This window comes from Littorina saxatilis, linkage group LG1 (genome assembly GCF_037325665.1).
Source record: "Littorina saxatilis isolate snail1 linkage group LG1, US_GU_Lsax_2.0, whole genome shotgun sequence".
NCBI lineage: Eukaryota > Metazoa > Mollusca > Gastropoda > Littorinimorpha > Littorinidae > Littorina > Littorina saxatilis.
In genome coordinates, this window is record NC_090245.1 from 88,422,787 (window position 1) to 88,446,624 (window position 23,838).

A 23,838-nucleotide genomic window follows, 5' to 3' on the forward strand; every position below is an offset into this window, starting at 1 on the left:
AATGCTGTGTTTTTTTTAACCAGACAACATGGTTTTTTTGCGGACCAGGCCCTTTTCAAATTCATGACAGGTTTGATAATTTCAAAACGCGCACTGAAGATTTATCAAACTAACCATACTGACTGTTTTGCAAAGGGTTGGAATTAAATGTTAGCTTTATGGATATTACATAAACAATTACACTTACTTCCTTACAAAATGTAAATAAAAAAAAATAAAAAAATAAAAAATAAAATAAAAAAATAACATAAAATATGTAAATCTCACAAGACAAATCGTTACAAGAAAACAAGCAGGATGTTTCCTTAAAACAGTATTCAAGGGATAATAATCGAGGCATGTTGAACTTCGTTACTTAAAAAACCCATTTAGTACACATTAATTTGTGGGGTAGCCCGGGTAGCTCAGGTGGTAAAGCACTGGACTTGTGATCGTAAGGTCGCATGTTCGAATCCGGGCCGAGACGGACTTTATGTGCAGACCCAGAAACGGTATCCATCTCCCAACCCCGTGTCACCACAGGGGCACTTAAAAGACCTCGGTCATTCTGCCATAAGTGCAGATGGCTGATACCACCTAAACACGCAGACACTTTTATATCGCATCTAAAGTCGGGTTAAAACCCGGGAACATGCCTCAAAAGCTTTGCCGTGAGGGCGTAAAACTTGAATTTCTCACACATTAATTTGGACGTTGGCATCTACTGTCTTGACAATTTTTATTCATTGCAATTTGGATACAGGGCGTCCAGTAGCTTTCCTGTTGAACACATATCCTCTACTAACATTCCTCTCCCAAAAACGTCATGTCCGTATATACCGCCGATCTCGTTGCAAGGTCAGTGTCGGTCATTTTGAATTCCTGACTCGTAGTTCATTTACCAATGTCATGTAATTGATACCCTCATAAATGTCAAGTTCTCTTGTAAGATTCGTCTGAAAATTGTAAAACAACTTCTTCTTCTTCTTCTTTCTTCTTTCTTCTTTCTTCTTCTTCTTCTTCTTCTTCTTCTTCTTCTTCTTCTTCTTCTTCTTCTTCTTCTTCTTCTTCTTCTTCTTCTTCTTCTTCTTTCTTCTTTCTTCTTTCTTCTTTCTTCTTCTTCTTCTTCTTCTTCTTCTTCTTCTTCTTCTTCTCGCTTATAAACAACTATAACATGAATGTGGAAGCAACATGAACATAGATTTGTTTCGACAACCCGGTACAAAACGTGTCTGCGTGAAGGGTGTGTGTTTAAAGCGTCCTTGTGTCTTGTTCGGGAGTCTGAGACCGCATTTGTTTGGTGAGATACCTTTTTGAAGTGGGGCCAGTACTTTTCTATCGCAGTAACCGTTTACCTAACGAACCAATTCTACTTTCAGGCAGATAAACAATTCGACAAAGAAATAAGCTGCTAGTCCTCCCCACGCCAGCCGTTACCCCTGTCACCATGCCTGAATTTAAAACTGTGGTGGAGGCCCTGCAGTACTGGACCAGGACACTTGGAGACGCCTCAGCCTTCATCTTTCGCCACAGTCGTCACGGGCGTCACGTGCTGACCTGGAACAAGCTGTACACGCTGTCAGGGCGCTTCGCCGCCATTCTCAGAGAGCGGGCAGTGTCACGTGGCCACCTGGTGGTCAACACGCTGACCAACAGTCCCGAGAGAGTTGTGTCCGAGCTGGCCATCTTGATGAGCGGGGCAGCTTCTGTCTCTTGGCGGACGGTTCCGATCTGTTACGTACGTTACGTGTGTCACGGGCTGCCGCCATTCTTGTCGACCCTGATGTCCCTGACAGTCCCTGGGACGTTCTGAAACGCCACGTCACTGTGGGTGATGACTACACTGTGACGTCAGAGTCTTTGCCCGACCTGAGGAGAGTTTTCTTCATTCGACGCGTAGAGGGGAAAGGAGGAGACTTTTTCGGTTACCTGGAGACACTGACTGACTGGTACCAAGCTGATGACATCACCCATGACGACACGGCAACGGTCCTTACTACGTCAGGAACCACGGGGTTCTCTAAGCTTGTCATCTGCACACACGGCAGTCGTACGGGTAATGTGCACTCGTCATGCATTGGTGACATCGCAGGCTTTCTACAAGCGCGGGAAACGCGTGCTGAACATGTCACCGCTCGGCTGGTCCGGTGGTTACGTGGGACTCAGTATATCGCCCTGGAGCTGTGCGAGTGATGTGTGACGTCAGAGCTGCAGGGATTCCCCAAGACATGCCTGAGTTTATCCGGAGATGTCTGGTGGAGGAAAAGTGCCAGAGAGCGGGCTTCCTTCCTCTACACCTGCCAGGCCTTATGGAGATCGCAATGCAGCACAAGCCTGGCAAACAGCTCACTGACACATCTGACACTGATACTGGGTTCAAATACGACGAATCTGATACACCTAAATACTGACATTGAAACTGCGCCGCCCTCTACGATAGACAAGAACCTGCATACGAAGCTGAAGCTGAAGCTGACAAAGAAAACAAAACGGTAATTATGACTGAAGAGAAGGACAAGAACCAAGAGCACCAGAATTCAGCCAGCAAACTGGTCAGTAGATCTGACGACAGCAGGTGCACGCCAGGGGGAAACACAAGTTACGATCAATCCCAAGACGGTTTGACAATGCTGACACAGCAACGCCATTCCGCTGATTGTAGCGAAACGCTAGCAAGAGGCAAACGCTGCTCCGATCAAAACAAAGGCGTATCAACAAGCCAGAAAAGCCGAGGCGACACACCGCTGACCTCTGCCAAACTGGACATGGTGGGGCTGTGTGGTCTCCCCGTCACACGCTCCATGGTCAAGATGGCGCTGGCCTGTCCACTGCAGTGGTTGTTGTATACGCGGCGACGGACTTTGGCATGGTGTCGGCTCTAGTGGTGCATGTCTGGACGGACTACGTGGACCACGACACGGGGCCGCCACTGGCCAACGTGCAGGTGAAGATTGTCAGTCAGCAGGACGAGGACATCCAGCTTCCCGCTGACCAGCTGGGACTCATCCTGGTCAAGAAAAGTACTTTCCCACGTAAGTTAACGTAATGCTTTGCAGTTCGTTTGTTTCTGTCCGTTTCATTGTTCTATGCTTTCTATTTTAACGAAAACCTTGTTAGGAATATCACTACCACAAGCTCGATGAGTTTTGTTCTGTTTAGTGTTTATTGTGTGTTTTGAGCTCCCATTGACATGGATTACAGGATCCTTTCCGTGCGTACTTGGTCTTGTGCTTGCGTGTACACACGACGGGGAATAAGGCACTAGCAGGTCTGTGTGTCTAGTGTGTACTTGTGCGTCAGTGTGCCTATGTGAGTCCGTGTACCTGTGCGTCAGTGTACCTATGTGTGTCCGTGTACCTGTGCGTCATTGTACCTATGTGTGTCTGTGCGTCGGTGTATCTATGCGTGCCTGTGTACCTGTGCGTCAGTGTACCTATGTGTGACCGTGTACCTGTGCGTCCGTGACCCTGTGGACTGTGTGTCTGCGTCTTTGTGGATTTGTGGCTCTCGCTAATGCCTAGTTCATCATTCCAGGTTATATGAACGACCCCGAGGCCAGCGCGGCCATGCTGACCAGTGACGGCTTTATCCGTACCGGTGACGTAGGTCGTCTGGACCAGCGTGGCCACCTCATCGTAGAGGGAAGGGGCAGTGACGCCATCATGAGAGGTCCCTACATCTTCTATCCCGCCTGGCTGGAAACTCGCATCTGCGCATGCCCGAGAGTTCGTGACGTTACCATCGTAGGGTTTCCTGATCCTGGCGTCAATGAGGAGCTGTTCGCATGCGTTGTGCTGGAGTCTGATGACGTCACGATGAAGGAGGTGCGAGAGTTCGTGGAACGGGACATCGTGGTGAAAGAGGATATGACCCGCTGTCTCCCCGGCCCCGCTACTACCTGAGGTTCGAATCTTTTCCCATGACCAGTACTGATAAACCGAGTCGTAAAGTGATCAAGGACCAAGCCGCTCAGATGCTGCGACTTTCCCCTGGTGGCTAGAGCGTTACCAACATGATTGATTGCGTCCCTTATTACAGTCACAGCAAAAATAAAAGGCGCGTGTGTCGTTGCAATCATAATAAATGCTGTTTCTGCTGAAGTTGCAAATTTATAGAACCATGAGTTGGTGTAAACAAAGGAGATTAGCCGTATGTGTTGTGAGAGTGAGAGTCTTGCCATACTAAACGGTTTCACACATATGTGTTTTCTTCATACTAAAGTATGCTACATATTATGGATATTGTGTATGTTACGGGGTTGTTCTTGCTATATCTAATTCCTTTTTCCTAATATGTTGTTGGGTTCTGTCTGAATTAAATACTAGAAGGCTAATACAAATAATAACAAGTCGCGTAAGGCGAAAATACAACATTTAGTCAAGCTGTCGAACTCACAGAATGAAACTGAACGCACTGCAATTTTTCAGTAAGACCGTATACTCGTAGCATCGTCAGTCCGCCGCTCATGGCAAAGGCAGTGAAATTGACAAGAAGAGCGGGGTAGTAGTTGCGCTGAGAAGGATAGCACGCTTTTCTGTACCTCTCTTCGTTTTAACTTCTGAGCGTGTTTTTAATCCAAACATATCATATCTATATGTCTTTGGAATCAGGAACCGACAAGAAATAAGATGAAAGTGTTTTTTAAATTGATATCGAAAATTTAAATTTGATCATAATTTTTTAATTTTCAGAGCTTGTTTTTAATACAAATATAATATATTTATATGTTTTTGGAATCAGGAAATGATGAAGAATTATATGAACGTAAATTTGGATCGTTTTATAAAAAAAATATTTTTTTACAATTTTCAGATTTTCAATGACCAAAGTCATTAATTAATTTTTAAGCCACCAAACTGAAATGCAATACCGAAGTCCGGGCTTTGTCGAAGATTGCTTAGCCAAAATTTCCATCAATTGAAAAATGAGGGTGTGACAGTGCCGCCTCAACTTTTACAAAAAGCCGGATATGACGTCATCAAAGACATTTATCGAAAAAAAGAAAAAAACGTTCGGGGATATCATTCCCAGGAACTCTCATGTAAAATTTCATATGAACATTTTCGTATGAACATTTTTGAATGTGATACTCCCTGACCCATTTATTCATAACATGTTATACAGTACTTGTATGCCGATAATTAAACCCCATCAGTGTATACTTGGAAGCTAAAGTGTGACCACCGTCCCCACCTACCCCCCCTCCCCTCCCCCAGCATCAGTTACCCCCTCCCCCCCCCCCCCCCCCCCCAGTTCCCCCCCCCCCCCTTCCATTCCCCTGTCTTTTCAACAACCCACCCTACTGTCTATGTCTGTGTCTTGTCTAGGTATGTGCGTGTGCATGCGCATAGACAGCCATATCTTATGTTGATAAACACTGTGTAGGCCTATGCTAAAAAAAAATAAAAATAAAAAAATTCCATAAAGATCGGTCCAGTAGTTTGGTCTGAATCGCTCTACACGCACGCACACACACACACACACACACACACACACACACACACACACACACACATACACACATACACCACATACACCACGACCCTCGTTTCGATTCCCCCTCTATGTTAAAACATTTAGTCAAAACTTGACTAAATGTAAAAACACCTAAATTTAAAAACAAACACATATATATGAAAATGTAATGACCCCAGTATTTAGTTGAGCAAGTGACTAAAGACTTTTTGAAAGAAAAGACATTTTTAAATACTGAAAAGTACAAGAAAAGAGTGAACAAAAAGAAATAATAATCAGAGGGAGGGATATGGAACAGCCAAAACTGAGACAAATACTTTTGTAATTTCTTTACAGTAAATACAAAATGTCCAGAGAATTAGCAATATATCTAACATTGACTGACTGTGTGATGATATCTTCTGCTATTGGTCTGTTTCGACAGTGATATCAAAATCTCGACCTCCTGTCTCGATTTTGATATCACTGTCTCAACAGACCATAGCAGAAGATATCATCACACAGTCCGTCAATATTGGGTATTAATTTGTCTATGATGGGCAATCTCTGCTTTCTCTGCTGTTCGACAAAGTTGCTGCGAAACCATGTAGGCCTACGTGAAATATTTTGTGATCGTTAAGTCATGACATATAAATGCTGAATCACATGAAAAAGAGGGGAAAAGAGGGAGAGAGAGAGAGAGAGAGAGAGAGAGAGAGAGAGAGAGAGAGAGAGAGAGAGAGAGAGAGAGAGAGAGAGACTCAGACTCAGACTCAGACTCAGAACTTTATTACAAAGGGATAAAGGTTTTAGGCAAAGCCTATTCTTCCAACCTGTCCTTTGTACAACACATAAAGACAGACGGACATAAAAATAAAATTTCAATCATATAAGAAATTAATAAGATACAGAATTACATTGTATGGATTGCAACACAATGTGCATTTAAGGAATTATATAAGGAGAACTCAAAAATTACAAAATTACATTGACATAGTTAAACCTTTCATTTTGAGAATTAAGTTGCTCAAATCAGCCACACATCCGATAACACTAGTACAAAATGTTCAACAAAATAACAATCAAACAAGACATTTCATTCACGAATGATGTGTGAACGTGACTGTCTCTTAAACATTTTCACTGAAGTTGCATTTCTTATCTGTTGGGGGAAGGAGTTCCAGAGAAAAGCTCCCGAGAAGGCTAAGCTCGATTTGTAGAGGTCTAAGCGAGGTATAGGAGGGATGATTTTTTGGGACCCGTATCTTTTTGTGGCATGTTTGAAATGTGATTGCAAATATTTAGGACAGTCGTCATTTAGAATTTTATACATGAACACAGCCTTGTTTAACGTCAACTGATCTTTCAAGGGGAGGAAATTCAGGAGCTTTAGTTTATCATCCGTGGACCTATTCAAATCATGCAGAATAAGTTTTGCAGCTCGGCGATGCAGGGAATTGAGTCTTTTTAAATGAACATCGCTGCAGTTATCCCAAAGTGTTGAAGCGAAGAGAGAGAGAGGGGGGGAGGGGGGAGAGAGAGAGTGAGAGAGAGAAAGAGAGAGAGAGGAGAAAGGAGAGAGAGAGAGAGAGAGAAAGAGAGAGAGAGAGAAAGAGAGAGAGAGAAAGGGGGAGAGAGAGTGAGAGAGAGAAAGAGAGAGAGAGGAGAAAGGAGAGCTAGAGAGAGAGAGAGAGAGAAAGAGAGAGAGAGAGAGAGAGAGAAAGAGAGAGAAAGAGAGAGATAGAGAGAGAGGGGGGAGAGAGAGGGGGGAGAGAGAGAGTGAGAGAGAAAGAGAGAGAGGGGAGAAAGGAGCCTAGAGAGAGAGAGAAAGAGAGAGATATAGAGAGAGGGGGGAGAGAGAGAGTGAGAGAGAGAAAGAGAGAGAGAGGAGAAAGGAGAGAGAGAGAGAGAAAAAGAGAGAGAGAGAGAGAGAGAGAGAGAGAGAGAGAGAGAGAGAGAGAGAGAGAGAGAGAGAGGGGGGAGAGAGAGAGTGAGAGAGAGAAACAGAGAGAGGAGAAAGGGGAGAGAGAGAGAGAGAGAGAGAGAGAAAGAGAGAGAGAGAGAGAGAGGGTGCAGAGAGAGAGACAGAGAGAGAGAGAGAGAGAGAGAGAGAGAGAGAGAGAGAGAGAGAGAGAGAGTCCCCACACACAAACTCTGTTTGCACACTATGCAGTAGCAGTCGCGCATCACAATGCAGCAAAGAAAAGGAACAAAAAATCAATCGTCTGCAACCGTGGGGTCTGCCACGCCTCAACAGTTGCGTGCAGTTTTCGATTTCTCATCAAATTAAGCTGCGAGCAAGTTTCTGTTTTCGCCTGTTCACCCTCACCTACATTCTGCGCCACTGAATTTACATTTAATTTAATTTCAGTGTACACTTCACAGGCAAGATAACTGCACTTCCGGTCTGGAGTATGATCCCCTTGGTGCGTTGTGTCCCTTTGATGACGAGTCAGTGATACGAAAACTATGGTTAGCGGGCGGAGCAACAAATCGAACAGAGTTTGTGTCTGTTTACAGTGCTACATTGTTGAATCCCAACGAATTGCAGTTTTGTCTGCTAAGTGCTATGTTGTTGGATTGAAGTTTGCACTTCAAGAGAACGTCGAATTTCAGCGACATGTAGGAGCGAACAAATTTGAAAGCCGTAATAGAAAAATGTGTTTGTTTGTTTGTTTGTTTGTTTATTTGTTGCTTAACGTCCAGCCGACTACGCAGAGCCATATCAGGACGAGGAAGGGGGGGATGAAGGGGGCCACTTGTCAAGCGATTCCTGTTTACAAATGCACTAACCCATTACTTGTGTCCCAGCAGGCTTTAGTAAAACTAAACTAATACCTACTGGAAGATTACCAGTTTCCAGTATGTTAAAATAGGCTTAACCTATCTACTGCTGGACTTACATCAGAACACTAACAGATTAAACTATACATGAATCGCGAGACAAGCGGCAAGAGAAGAGATTTTTGGAAAAAATACAGGTGAATGAGCAAGAAGGCAGAAAAAAGAAAAGAATTCATGAAGAAAAAGAGAGCATGACAGGAAAGAGGAACCAAAAATCTACCTAACAGCAAACTAGAAAGCTCCTGCGGTTCCAAAAACAGGAGGGGCTTTTAATTTCATAACCGCAGTGCCCCACTGCGGGAGTAATGGAAAAAGTGTCCAAACATTTTGAATCAGTCTTTGTAACACAAAAACATGTTGGACGCTTTGCAGACTGGCAGCATGAGCAAGGTAAGATTCAGTAAGTAAATACAGCAAGGAAGGTCTTGAAACGGGGGAAAAACTATTCAAAGGTGTGTGCGTTTTATTTTTGACATTTCCTTGTTTGTAGGCCTACACAGTACAGAAATACCCTTATTACGTGTATCTTAAGAACTGGGTATGTGTCAAGTTTACATTTAACTTTGTTTCCCGGAAAGTGCAAGTTTTTTTTCAGACTTGACAAACCGTATTTATACTTGAAATGCCATTTTTCAATGCGGGATCTTAGCAGCGATGCCACTTGTACGTTTTGGGTGGTGACTGTCAGATAATTGCTCTGACACGTCTTAGCCTTTATTGCCTGACTATCATGTACTGTTATGAGACACGACGTGATGTGCAAACATGGTTCGCCTATGAAACGACCAATTGGGCGTAATGTGTCATTGCACTGGCTGCCAGTCCTCGTTACGTTCGGGAGAGAGAATGAGGGGGGTGGGGGGGGGGGGGGTTGTGGAAGGAGAGACTGAACTGAACTTTATCTATTTTACAAGCGGATAAAGAGGGAAAGGTAAGAGGGAGAAAGTCAAGTCAAGTCAAGTCAAAGGGGGAGAGAGGGGGAGAGGGGAAGGATGGGTGGCGGGCGGGAGGGAAGGAATTGAATTGCATAGATCCTTCAACTATAGGCCTACCTGTCTTCTAAGCTCGCCCTATCACAGCAAATGTTTCTCAACTAAACTAACTAATGACTCTGGAGGGCCGCAGCAACACTCCTCCAACGCACTCGTTTTGGGGACATCATCTTCAGCTTCAAATTTCCTTGTATTGACGAGGACAATAAAACTTCTTGTATCTTGTATTGTATCTTGTATCTTGTATCTTGTTCCCGTAGTATACCGGAGGCCTTCTCCTCTGCGTCTGAACTCCGGTGCCACGTCTGCCTTGGTCTCCCCCACTGTCCTTGTTCTGTGTAAGTTCCGCTGGGCTAACCACTCAGTCACCACCACCCTCAACTCCATTTCTGGTCTGTTTGTAAACACATTATATTTTGTCATCGACAACAACAACAACTACAACAACAACAACAACAACAACAACAACATTACAACAACAGCGCCAGCGGCGCCAACAACAACAACAAGTTTTTGTCACCTTACAGTAAGTTGTTTTCACCAAACAATAACAAGAAAATTAATGTTTGTAACTTTTCCTGGTCATGTTCATAACTCAACAAGCATGCAGCAAAAAAACATGACAGCTAGACGACAGTTTATACATTTCTCTGACAAAAAGGTCACATCATGTATTGTTACCATATGAGATTTTGTGACGCTCCGTTGTTTAGTTCCGACGAAGCGAAGTTTTGCTCGACGCTTCAAATTTCAGTTGGTAGTTTGTCGATCTCGAGTAAATGACTGTTGTCACCCCTCTGTAACTCACTGTTCCTTGGCTGGGGAAGGGGGCGGGACTGAGCTATGACCCAAAGGCGATATGTAAACACGACGACACCGTTGCCGTGTTCGTTAATTCTTTAATTTCCCAATCGGCCGGGGGGCAAAACCACGTTGCAGCCGACAATTAATGATGCGATGCATTTGCAGGACATTTCTCTCTTGTCTGCTCGTTCACTCTCTCAGTCTCTCCCTCTTTCTCCCTCTCTCTATCTCTTACTGTCGCTCTCTCTCCCCCACTCTCTCTCTCTCTCTCTCTCTCTCTCTCTCTCTCTCTCTCTCTCTCTCTCTCTCTCTCTCTCTCTCTCTCTCTCTCTCTCTCTCTCTCTCTCTCTCTTAAATTATTTATTTAAAAAATACGTAGCTCAGTTGGTAGCGCGCTGGCTTTGTAGCGTTCGATCCCCACGTTCGGCGAGAGATTTATTTCTCGGAGTCAACTTTGTGCAGACTCTCTTCTGTGTCCGAACACCCCCGTGTGCACACATACGCACGAAAAAATCCCACGTTCACAGCGAAAGTCTCAGGGCTTAGAAAACACGAAGACACGCATGCATCATCTCTCGTCTTCAATTATCATGATCGTATTTCGATACTTTGACGAGACAAACCCAATGCTGGTGTGTCGAAGAAGACAGCCACAGCGGGCTTGTAAGAATCAAAGTATCACACCATATCTTCAACGTATTACCAATACCTGTCCCAATATAGACCAGTTGGTCTAAGAGGACGTTAAACCCTAATAGTCAGTCAGTCTCTCTCTCTCTCTCTCTCTCTCTCTCTCTCTCTCTCTCTCTCTCTCTCTCTCTCTCTCTCTGTCTCCGTACGTCTCTGTCTCTCTGTCTCTGTTTCTCTTTCTTCTTTGCTTGTGTGAGTGTAACTCCCTAACACGCAGCAATCTACCCCAGGGTACTAAAACTGAAAATATCACAATTGTGTTAATTCGGCAATAGCTGATTGGTTCACTTGCCAAACTGCGCCAATGGGAGAGGCTGTTAACATGCACGGATATTAGCCAGGAGGGGCCATACGGGGGTACGGACGGATTCCAAACAGCACCCCGAGTATCTATCCCTCTGGGAAGCGAATAATCGGTGACTACTTCGCGGGCGAAAAGAGGGGCTGGTGTGACGCCGTTATCCTGGCCCTGCCGTCATATTACCCCCTCGATTTATACTCGAGACTGAAATGTTGTTTCCTGGTAAAATTAATGAAGTGAAATTATTTAAGGACGAAAAGCATGTCAGTTTCTTGCATGTGAAGAAAATTGATGGTGAAATTTAATAGATTTCACCCCAAAAATCGATTTCTTCGAAAATGTGTACCGAGTGGTTACGTCCCTTGAATGAGAAGGGAAACATTTTAGGATGAATCTAATTTCTAAGTTAAGTACAAAAAAAATTGGTTGGACAAATTTGGTCTCATGAATGTAAGGTACCCAAGGTCGCTCATCAGTACTATCGAAGGTTTTTTGTGTGTGTTCAGTGTGGATGGAGTTTATACAAGATCAACGAGGCCGAGAATCGTAATATGACGGCGGGGCCAAGATGACGGCGTCACACCGGGGTTTTTTTTCTGAGAGACTGAGACCGGAGGAATTAATCCTCTAGCGTCGGCTGTTCTGTTCAAATGGGCGTTAGTGTGATAGAAAGAAATCGGCGAACTGGGAGAACTAGAATTGGCTTAGTTATCCTCGTGGACCGACATGCTGAAGCTGATTGTGTTAAAAATACTATATTTTAGAAGCCAATTTGGAGAACGTTTCTGGCGAATTTAATCTTAAGAAGTCCAAGGGACATTCAGTCCCTGTGCTGCAATGTCAGGGGACACACCAGAAACGATGACCACGAAAATGCCTCGCGTAACTATGCTAATTAGTTAAAGCAATGTAACTATGATTCCTCGTGAAGTTGGCAGTTATCCACAACGCTAGCAGAGGCGTGCGAATTTCTTATTCTTCTTGTTTTATTGCGTTCGTCAGATGGATGTGCGAATCATAGGTATACACATCTCTAATACAGAAAATGCGTGCAAGATGCACCGCGGACAGGGGCAAAAAAGTGGGATGGAGCAAAAACAAAGGCAACTCAGCCATGTACATTTAGGACAGTCAGCACTCAAACACAACATTTAAAATGTGAATAAATGAACGTTCAAACCCTGATTTTAATGTAATACTGCTGTGTGGTGACATTTCTACATCTCAAATCAAACTGTGGAGTTCTTGGTGTGATTTGATACTGTTTGATTTCACTTGCTAGGAATATCCCTTTAAAGTTTTGTTCATTATAAGTTCCTGGTGTTATTTGTTGAATCGATGTCTACAATTGGTCAGGTCCCGGTGTGACGATGACATCTTGGTCCCGCCGTCACATCATAGTTACGATTCTCGGCCTCGTTGATCTTGTATAAACTCCGCACTGAACAAAAAAAACACCCTTCGATAGTACTGATGAGCGACCTTGGGTACCTCACATTCATGGGACCAAATTTGTCCAACCAAGTTTTTGTATTTAACTTAGAAATTTGATTCATCCTAAAATGTTTCCCTTCTCATTCAAGGGACGTAACGTTTTCGAAGAAATCGATTTTTTTGGTGACATCTATTAAATTTCACCACCAATGTTTTTCACATACATGTAAGACATGTAAGAAACTGACTTGCTTTTTGTCCTTAAATAATTTCACTTCATTAATTTTACCAGGAAACAACATTTCAGTATCGAGTTTATATCGAGGGGATAATATGATTGCGGGGCCAAGATGACATCGTTACACCGGCCCCTTGTCTTGATGTTGCACAAACAGAGAATTGGAAAGTGGAGTCAGCTGCTTCAGGGATGGGTCTGTCATGTCGTGCGTGTGTGTGTGTGTGTGTGTGTGTTAGTTATGTTATATGAAGTCTTATATCGCGCGCGTATCTCCAGACTCGGACTCAAGGATCTATTTATGCCAGCGTGTGTGTGTGTGTGTGTGTGTGTGTGTATGTGTATGTGTGTGTGTGTGTGTGTGTATGTGTATGTGTGTGTATGTGTGTGCGTGTGTGTGTGTGTGTGTGTGTGTGTGCATGTGCATGTTTGTGTGCCAGCTTGTGTGTGTCTGTGTGTGTGCGTGTGCACATTTTGTTCTGATGCGACTGGTGGCTGGAAAAAAAAGTTGCAGAAAGGATTGGGCTTTTTCAAGGGATGCAACTGCAGGATTGATAGGTTTAAGGGAATGGAGATACTCTCCCATGGGTTCGACACACTGTATTTCTGAGAGTTGCATCTACTTCTATTCTTTTAACTTTCGCTGTTTGTATTGTTATCTTCATCTTAGTTTATATTGTGAGCGTATGATTGTGGAGGAACATAATGGTTTCTGCTTCGAATATCTGTTTAAGCAAGTATTTTTTGTAGCTCTTCTGATTTGAGGTGGCAAGCACACTGAACATTTTGTGTTGAAAAGACTAGTCCAAACCCAAATGCGTATTTGCTAATGGCTTAATGGAAATAGTTCCAAAACAATAGCAGCATAAACACATAGTCCCAAATAAACCACTTTAAGAGAACACAAAATTGCACGTGTTCATTGCTTCAGAACTGTAATAAAAATGTTGCAGTAAACAGATTTAAGTAAGTAATTTTTGTACAAGTCTTCTATTAACATATCTTACTGACAGTACCTGTAAACACAAACACGTACACACACACACACACACACACACACACACACACACACACACACACACACACACACATATATATACATTTAAAACAAATATGAGTTGAGCAGTAATTGTGTTTATTATTTTTTACAAATGTATCACACAGTTTTTAATTCATTGATCTATGCATTTTTTCAACAAGCCAAACAATTCAATATCAGCTCTGCACAACAACAAAATAAAATGGGTTCAAATATAATTACAGAGAATAGCAACTAAATGTTAACTGTTCCCTTCTTATTAGCTTTTGTTGCTTTTAGTTTTGTTACTGTGTGCACTGACCTCTTCTAAACTATTGAGGTCAACTAAAACGGCCTTCTGCAATATTTAGTTGTCCTAATCATCCTTTGAACCTCAAGAATTCAAATAGCATGTTGAACAAAAAAGCTAAATTTTTAGCAGAAAAAAATTAAAAAGAAAGGAAAGTATACTATAGCATGTCTACTAGTTAAAATGAAAGTACGTCCTGTCTTCATCTACAGACAACTAATGCCCACAAGTGAAACTTGGAAGCATCTCGATTTTCTGAGCCGCTTCAAAGAAAAATAACATATGTAACCCTTGGAGTAAGCAATCAAGAAAGTTGAGAAAGAACAAAAATAAGATAGATCAAGAGAAATCAAATGTATACACAGGGTTCTTTCTTTATTTGGTGTTTAATGTCGTTTTCAACCGTTCAAAGTTATATCGCGACGGGGAAAGGGGGGAGATGGGATAGAGCCACTTGTCAATTGTTTCTTGTTCACAAAAGCATTAATCAAAAATTTGCTCCAGGGGCTTGCAACGTAGTACAATATATGACCTTACTGGGAGAATGCAAGTTTCCAGTACAAAGGACTTAACATTTCTTACATACTGCTTGACTAAAATCTTTACAAACATTGACTATATTCTATACAAGAAACACTTAACAAGGGTAAAAGGAGAAACAGAATCCGTTAGTCGTCTCTTACCACATGCTGGGGAGCATTGGGTAAATTCTTCCCCCTAACCCGTGGGGGGTTATACACAGGGTATTTATCATACAAAATAAACTTGGAGAAACGTAAAGAATACTTCATTCTTATCACCTCACACCCACACAGACATTTAAACACACACCAGCACCCAATTCACATCCATATCATCGTTAAAGAGAAATATCAATGTCATCTTGGCATTTTGGCGTAACTCGATTCTTAACGATTTTGATGTTTTTGTGCTTTAATTTAGACTAAGTAAATTATTCTCCATGCGAAATATTCTCTTAACCCCTTCACTGCCACAGTATAACAGCATTTTGGTATTGCTGTGTGCCAGGGCAAAATTTCGCTTTCTTCGGTAGGTTCACTAATCTGTTCACTGCTCGATCATTTATTGAGATATCTCTTAGATCTTTGGCATGTGTTTTGCTTATACCCTTGGCTATTACAGGATGACATGATCATTGGACTTTGTTTGTGATTGTTATAGTAAAAATTGATATAATGACCATTTTTGTAAAAAAATACAGTTTCCGGACTTACACACACACACATTGCAGCACGTAAAACCACACAAAATACTGCTAAAACTGGTGTCAAACATCAGGTACTCACATTACAGCCCATAAAAGTATTCTTCTGTGTGGTAATCCATAAAATCACTTCTTGTAGAGTTTCCAGAACACTGTATCGCTTGAAAACAGGTCTACGAGTTGAGGTCCGACTTTCGGCCGCCATTCACTGAATGCTATAGTCGGTTCTACATTTGTAACACAGTTTTCAACACTGGTAGTAACTTATCCGAACGGTCTATGGGAAAGAACTGTGTTCAGAACCCCTACAAGTACTTGGACAGTGGTTACCTCCCATTTAGTTTTCAGAAATGTCCTGAAATGTTGTTGACACAAATCCCACGTATGAGATACGGTTATGGGCGTATGACAAACCGAAAATGGGCAGTGAAGGGGTTTTAAATACGATCGACAATACATGATTTAACATTCTTTTATCTTAATTTCTATCAATACCAAGAAAGAATATAAACAATATTTCATTATAAAAATAATCTGTTTAGTGTTTTGTCTAAAGTTCTTCTGAAAAGCTGTCTAAAACCAGTTACGGCAAAATTCCACGTCGTCGATATACCTTTTTCCTTTCTCATCACTGTTCACTGTGACCAACTAGTTGCTTACAAAATGAAGTTTCGCCCTGCTATAGCGTTTTAAGAGAGTTCATTTACTGACATGATTGATGTCTGTTCGAACAATTATCTCTGCAATTATCAAAGCTAAGGAAACAAATGTTTTCGCTCTTGTTTTATATTACTGTTTCAATCCAGCAGAAAATTGACACTGTTAGTTAATTAATATGATGTCAAATGTTAATTATAAATGAACACTGCACAAGGTTAGTGACAGTTTGAAGGATTCATATAAGTGTAATCATTTGAGGACAAGCTATAAAATGTTTGCAATACACATATTATGCTAATGAGTGCAATGCAAGCATACTTATGTGGTTCGTAGCTGCTACAGAAAATGCATATGCTTAATTATAACCATTCAGGACAGCTTTACAAGTGAAATATAAATCAATCCATAATAAATAAGCACAAGTCTTACAAGTAAAACTAAAAGCTTGTGTGTGTCAGTTCAATATGTTGATCTATGATCCATGTGCAGCTGCGTAAGAGTGGAAATACCCAATAACTGTCAAAAATGTCAATACAACAGAACACGGCGGCTCGTTAGGATCATCCCAATTTAAGAAACCCTCCCTTGAAAGACCTTCAACTGCTTTCTCAATTTTAGCAGAAGTTGTGTCTTGATTTATACCCTCTGCCTCATTTTGCAAATTCACATGTCAAATTGAAGCAAACAAACAGACACACAAAGAAACAAAGAAACACACACACACACACACACGACATACACACATACATTTATACAAACACAAAAAGTGATTGCCATTAAATGAGGCTTCTTTTGGGTACTATTCAGCTGAAGTTTATGAAACAAGAGAGAGAGAGAGAGAGAGAGAGAGAGAGAGAGAGAGAGAGAGAGAGAGAGAGAGAGAGAGAGAGAGAGAGAGAGAGAGAGAGAGAGAGAGAGAGAGAGAGAGAGAGAGAGAGAGAGAGAGAGAGAGAGAGAGAGAGAGAGAGAGAGAGAGAGAGGCTACCATTTAGCTGACACCGACCGGAGACAGTATTATACATTTACAATAAAGAGCATATGCTAAGAAAGATTTCTAGAGTCAAACACGTGTGATGCTATCAAAACATGACCCTAATTGGCCATCCCTAACACTGAGAACCTAAAATCTCAATTTCATTGAAGCAGGATCCTAGATCCTCGATCTATCTATCAAATCTGGAAATATGATTACAAAGCAAAATGCAATTCTCAAGAGCCACTTAAAACTAAAATAAACATTATGCCTCACCGTTTCATGATGATTTCTGAACTGAACGACAGACGAAAATGATACGTAGGTGCAAAGATGAGATACGAAAATGATTATTTATGAGTTGGGACGGGAAAACTCACTGGGCATATGAGTTGTGATACAAAAATGTTAGCTAATGAAACATTATTGTGTGAAAAAAATCATGATTCTGATGAAGAAAGGGATCACACAAAATAACTTGCGTGTCAAAATAGGAACTTTTTGGCGCCATTATTTCCCCTTTCACTTAGACAGTACGTCAGACTCTGATGCAGAAATAATGAAAGATCCCCTATTCTTGGGACTATGCTTAATATTCAATTTTGTCTTAACATGAGAATCAGTCGCTTGTTCAGTCATTGCTACTTATTGTCTTCATTGGGTGGTATTCAAGAAAATAAAGAAATTGAGGTGGTTTCAGATTCTGAGGACATTTTAGCTACTACGCTATAATTTCTGATTTTAACTGGCATTCACGAGTGCACCTCACAACATATTTAGCTAACGAGGTTGTCTATTTATAAACCACGCGCACAAACACCCTTATCATAGGAAATCACCGCCACTCGACGCTTCCTACTAGACGAGATAACCACGGTCAGTGAGGCGACCGATTGCATCAGAGCAGATGCAGGCACAGCCATCCGAACATCAAAAGATTACCCGGCGGCATCATGCCGATAGCGACTGTAGAGCCGAGAGGGAGATCCCGCAAGTTTAAAACCGTCACGTGACTTTGGCGGGTCGAAACGGGGTTTCGTGAATGGCAATTAGCGCGACTTACAGAATAAACAGCGCCACCATGCGGTCCAGTGCCGCTAAAACCTTTCCCTGCATACCACTCCAGTTCCACAAAGCTCTGACTCACTGCAGTCTATATTTGCAGCACGAATGCTTACTCAATCGCCTTCATTAACTTAACTTATCATGAACGCTCTAGATAATGTAAAACAATATTTTTGTCATGTCTTTGAATTCTTACAACTGATTGCAGTACAATCATACTGTATCAGAATGACAGTTGAGGGCAGTAAATACCGACATAATGCACAACTATGTGCTTATATAAACAACTCTAGATGAACATTATAATGAAATTGGCGTTAACTACATCATTCCATCTGACAATGTGCTGATGATTTTGGCTACGATACTGCATGTTTAACATTACAACAGCCAATGCTAAGTATACTTTTTTCTATCCAGTACTACAGCCACAGCAATCCGTCAGAGTTAGTGACATTGATTAGCCCTACAAGCATTACTAACTTATTGGCAGTATATACCAAGAAATCTAACTCGCAATAGTTATAGCGATACCTTTGGGAACCCACACATGTAATGATGTATACAACTCACGTAAAAGAATACATTCATGGCAAAAGTTATTATCTCTTTCAGAGGCAAAATAATTCTTCTCAAATAATTTCACAGGGGTAACGACAAAGATAACAAGTATTTTCCAACTCACATGGTTAAAGTGAGGATGATCAGAAAAAAATGTTCACACATATCCACGATTCTTTTTCTCTCTCTTTGTTAAGGCCTAAAAAAAAAATAGGTGTGGTTACGGAAACCCGACCTACCCTATTTTTAGGGGCCGACCCTATAACTTTTTATTACATTTGTTAAAAAAACAAAAAAACCACAAGAAAGCGAGTGCAGAAAATGCAGTGAAAGCGAAAGCGCCCGAGTTGCACACTTATTTCCCTGTCAAGTAGGTTTAATTTGTACACATTAGAAAAAAAAGTTTAAAAAAAAAAAGTGATTGCCTACCTTCCTACCCTATTTTTTTTGGCTATGTTACCGTAACCACACCTATTTTTTTTGTGTGCCTAAATACACTTCTATAAGTTCAAACATTCCTTCTTATGCCAACCATCACAGATTTGACCAGGCTCCTTAGTCCTACAAGGAATGAAAGAATCCTACCACTTGCAGACATACCAAAAATAAACAGCTCATTGGCTACGTACGGTACACAGTGAGAACTTTTTGCTGAATTAATTTTGCATATTGACACTGGTGCCAGTTACATGCAGGTACTACCGGGGGCCTGGAACTTCAATTGGTAGAGCACTGGACTTGAGATCCGCTGGTCACAGGTTCGAATCAAGGTGGGGGCGGACACAGGTCAACTTCAATTGCAGATTCAGAGACAGTATCCATGTTCCGTCCCTGTGTCACCCCTGTTGCAGGTAAAAGACCAGTTGGTCATTAATTCTGCCAGAAGTGCAGGTGGCGTATTTAATCCTAAACGCGTACACACCTGGGTAGCGTGTTACCAGCTAACTTTCCACTAGGGAAGCAACCCGAACTTCCCAACGATGGGACGGTAAAGAAATGATTTATTTTGTTAAATGTCCCACTCTGTACAGAAAGTAGCTGCTAGCTTGCTGGGGGTTGAATTTGTGAATAACCTCAAGTTGAATGATGCTCTTATCCTAAGTAAAAATAAGCCAAAGACAGAATTGTTTTGGCTGACATGATGGTTTGCATGAGAAGGACGGTAACTTTAAAGGATCGCAATCATACATGGGAACCAGGCACATTTTAGGGAAAGAATACATACATGCATGTACAATCAACATTTCGGTTTAATCTCAATTAATTTGTCAATCATCCTGATTAAATGTTGTGTATATAATTTCAACTGTTGCAATGCACAATCTACATCCTACCCTCCTTGTGGACATAAACAAAACTATTTCAACAATGAGAGTACAAAAATAAATAAATAAATAACTTGAATCTAAAACAAAGACAAACCAACAAAATGAAAGAAAAAATTATTTTTCTATGGTTAGCCAAAAATAAAACAGTAACAGAAAATATTATGTATGTTAGCTTATTAACATCATCAGTTATCCTCATACTATGAGTCATGCTGATGGGGTCTATGTCGACCAAAAGAGTGGGATTCCCTGTAGGTGGAGTTCCTGGCAATCCCCCTCCAGGAACTCCACCTACAGGGAATCCCACTCTTTTGGTCGACATAGACCCCATCAGCATGAGTCATAGCTATATTATTTGAGAACATCTTCCTACTGTAGCAAATTAGAGAATTTCTATACACTGGTGTACGAAAATTGCCCGGTGTCATTGTCAGTGATCTTGCATTTTAAGATCAGAGTTCGTTTTTCTCTGTACTGTAGAAGTACTTTTTATCCTCTGGCAAGTATTACATATCCATACTCTGGCATATAGTGTGCATTTCCCTTCCACGACAAAATGTGTCAAATGCAGCATCAGGTAATTTCTCTTAACAGTGGTATGCACTATATCCAGCACAGCACTTGAACATGTCTTTATTCAGACATTCAGGGTTCTGCTTTAGATATATTCTCTTAAAAGTACACCGTACTATCTCAAGCACAGCATTTGAACATTCCTCTTTCTAGGCATTTCACGTTAGAATGCTTTCAAAAATTTCTCTTCAATTCACTACATCTGAACTTTAGCTCCAATATTCAGTGGTACCATCCCAAGTGCAGCATTTGAAGCATTTCACTGTTGGTATATATATATATATATCTAATTTTCTCTCCAAGTAGCAGCATCTGAACTTTAGCTCCAATATTCAGTGGGACCATCCCAAGTGCAGCATTTGAAGCATTTCACTTCCGGATATATTGAATTTCTCTCCAAGTAGCAGCATTTGCACTTCCCACTTCAATCTTCAGAATTAGCAAACTCGTACTCCACAAGACTGTCATGGAGATAGAGGGAGAGGGGCCCGCTGATCAGTTTATGCTGGGTCTGTGCCGTCACCTCGGCGGGGAAGGGGAAAGACGAAGTCAAATGACACGAGTTGAGCTGGGACTGAGCCTCCAGCGAGAAGACCAGGCCGGACTGGGGTCGAGGGAACTGATCCCTGCCCCTCTCTCGCTGCTTCTTCTGCTCCTGGAGGATTTTGAGTTTGTGGTCGAGACAGATGACCTCCTCCACTAACAGACACTGCTGGAGGTACCCCGCCGGCCGGCCCCCGCCCAGAATCTGTGCAGGGACGCACCAGCGTAGGTAGCACTGCGACCACAGCTGGAGTCTGGCTGCGGTCGTGCTGACCGGTAGCAACACGTCGCTGTTGGGCCGCTTGAACAAGTCTTTGCGCCCCTCACAGTCGCCGTGAAACTCTGTCAGGGAGCGAGCGTAGCTGATGGTGGAGGCACTCTTCCCTGCCCGCTTAAGCGACCCCTTGGCGCTGGCGATAACGTTCTCCAGGTCGTAGGAGTTGAAGAGGGAGTAGAGCGGGTTGTTGAACAGCAGAATGTCCTCTTCACTGAACTGAAGATGCCAGTCCCACGCAGAGGGTAAGCTCACCTCTGGCAGCTTGCCACCCTCGCGGAAAAAGCGCTGCCGATGCCAGGCGGAGTCGAAAAGGAAGGTGTCGGTGACCCCCAGCTGCTGTGTGTCCCACAACGAGGTCAGGTAGGTCTCGGTCATGGCCAGGCGAGACGGGAACTGCTGCAGTAGCTGCCACACGCAGTCCAGGAACATCAGGAACAGTGGACACTGCAACGAGACAGGAAAAGTTACTGAAAAGCTGTTAGGGATGGTGCAAAATGTGAAGATGGAAACAAGATGGGTAAAAATTGTGGTCACATATACGGTACAATAGACTAATTAGAATAAGCAGTTACCTCACGATAAAAAAACACACAAAAAACACACACAAAAAACACAACTCCCAAATCCCTCTTAAACAATCTAAACCAAATTCAAACAACATTTTGTCCCCACCAAGTCTACTTTCCAGTTTGATTTCACTGACCTGTTCACTGTCTGCACCCTGCACCAGACGACTCCTGCGCTGAAATGGGTGTCCCATCACCACCCACTCCCGCTGCACGAGGGAAGCGAACCCCTTCTGTGTGCGGTACTCTGGGTCCAGCAGGATTTGAACCAGGCAGGAGATGACGCAGCTCAAGTCGTAACCTGTCTCCTCTGTCATTGACGGAAAATAGCAAATTGTTAGCAAGCATGAGGATACAATTCACTATTACTATAGTGCACAAACAGATGTTCTACTACAGTAGAACCCCATTTTAAGACTTCCAAGGGCCGGGATGTAGCTCAGTCGGTAGCGCGCTGGATTTGTATCCAGTTGGCCGCTGTCAGCGTGAGTTCGTCCCCACGTTCGGCGAGAGATTTATTTCTCAGAGTCAACTTTGTGTGCAGACTCTCCTCGGTGTCCGAACACCCCCCGTGTGTACACGCAAGCACAAGACTAAGTGCGCACGAAAAAATCCTGTAATCCATGTCAGAGTTCGGTGGGTTATAGAAGAACGAAAATACACAGCATGCTTCCTCCGAAAGCGGCGTATGGCTGCCTAAATGGCGGGGTAAAAACGGTCATACACGTAAAAGCCGTGGGAGTTTCAGCCCATGAACGAACAAACAAACAAACAAACAAACAACCAAAAAAACGAGACTTCCAAAAATCTGAGAACATCAGGTCTAAAAAAAAAGAGTCTTAAAATGGAGGTAAATTTACAGAGGTTATGAACAGAAAGTCTGAGAAAACAAGGTCTTAAAAGGAAGGGAGTCTTTAATTGGGGGGTCTTAAAAGGGGGTTCCACTGTACTACCCCCTTTTAAGACTTCCACAAATCTGAGAACATCAGGTCTTAACACTTTCGCGACGGGACACTGATAAATCAGTAACAGCGCTGACACGCCCATGGACGGGACGCTTATAAATCAGTAACAGCCATACAGGGTACACGACTCGTGATTGCTTCCCGGTTTTTGAAGCTTGCAGTAAATTGAGTTGTTTCCCTTGACACACTTTGCGTGCCCTTCCGCCATATGTAAAATTAGCCTGATTTGTGTGGTGTTTTCGAGAAAAAAAATGAATCAAAGGCGAGCCTTGTCACGGGAGGAGATCCTCCCGATGTTGGATCTTGAGGACCCTGTAGATCATGATTCCGACGTGTTGTTTTCGCCTCAAGAAAGCAATAATAGCAGTGATATTGAGGAAGAAACAGTCCTGTTCAGTGTTGCTAGTATGAGTCGGCAAACTACACGTGTTAGGGTGGTACTGCATGAATCTTCGAATGTGTAGTTGCAAGGGGGGCGTGGCAGCACTGATAACAATGGATGGCTGGAGCGTCCTAATCCTTTTGGAAATGTTCATAGGTGTACAGTTGGGACTTTGTTGTGAAAATGTGACTTATATTCAATATGGATTACCTAGACATCATTTGGTGAGTGTCACAGTTTTGTTTCATTTGAGTCAGGATGCTGTGAGTGAATGCGGGATTTGCTTGTTTTTTTCTTTGTACTGTCTCCTTATTTCTGTGTAGAATTTTAACAATATTTCAGCTAATTCATAGGTTTTACACCTTGTTTGGTTATAAAATTATTTATAATACTTTCTGTTAAAAAATAACTTTTAAAAAAGCAGTGGAAAAGAAAACACACACAAAAAAACGTTAAAAAACACAAATTATCCCCCTTTGCTAAAACAAATCGCGTGACAAACTTATAAATAGCACGACTGAACTGGGCATCCATTTTTTAATTAGTACAACAAATTTGGTGGTGATTGGACTTAATTCAAGCTTGCTAGACAGATTTCTTTACAGTTACTGATTTTTGGTAAGTTTCTTGGTGGCAAGCTTGGGCAGGCAGGACGTCAA

The 23,838-nt window shown here is 42.3% G+C and overlaps 1 protein-coding gene and 1 pseudogene across 3 annotated transcripts in view; one reads left to right on the forward strand and one right to left on the reverse strand.

Annotated features, from left to right (window-relative positions):
- Positions 1-1,426: 1,426 nt before the first annotated feature.
- On the forward strand, positions 1,427-3,881 carry LOC138953016 (uncharacterized; annotated as a pseudogene).
- A 9,970-nt stretch (positions 3,882-13,851) lies between these two features.
- Positions 13,852-23,838, reverse strand: part of LOC138983153 (myotubularin-related protein 10-B-like) — a 35,361-nt gene continuing 25,374 nt past the window's right edge. For all 3 annotated transcript variants that reach the window (XM_070356575.1, XM_070356571.1, XM_070356565.1), the window contains 2 exons: positions 21,970-22,142; positions 13,852-21,710 (listed from right to left, as the gene is read on the reverse strand). In XM_070356575.1, coding sequence (XP_070212676.1) covers positions 20,871-21,710; positions 21,970-22,142 — 1,013 coding nt within the window. In that variant the 3' untranslated portion in view covers positions 13,852-20,870. The remainder of the gene's footprint in view (positions 21,711-21,969; positions 22,143-23,838) is intronic.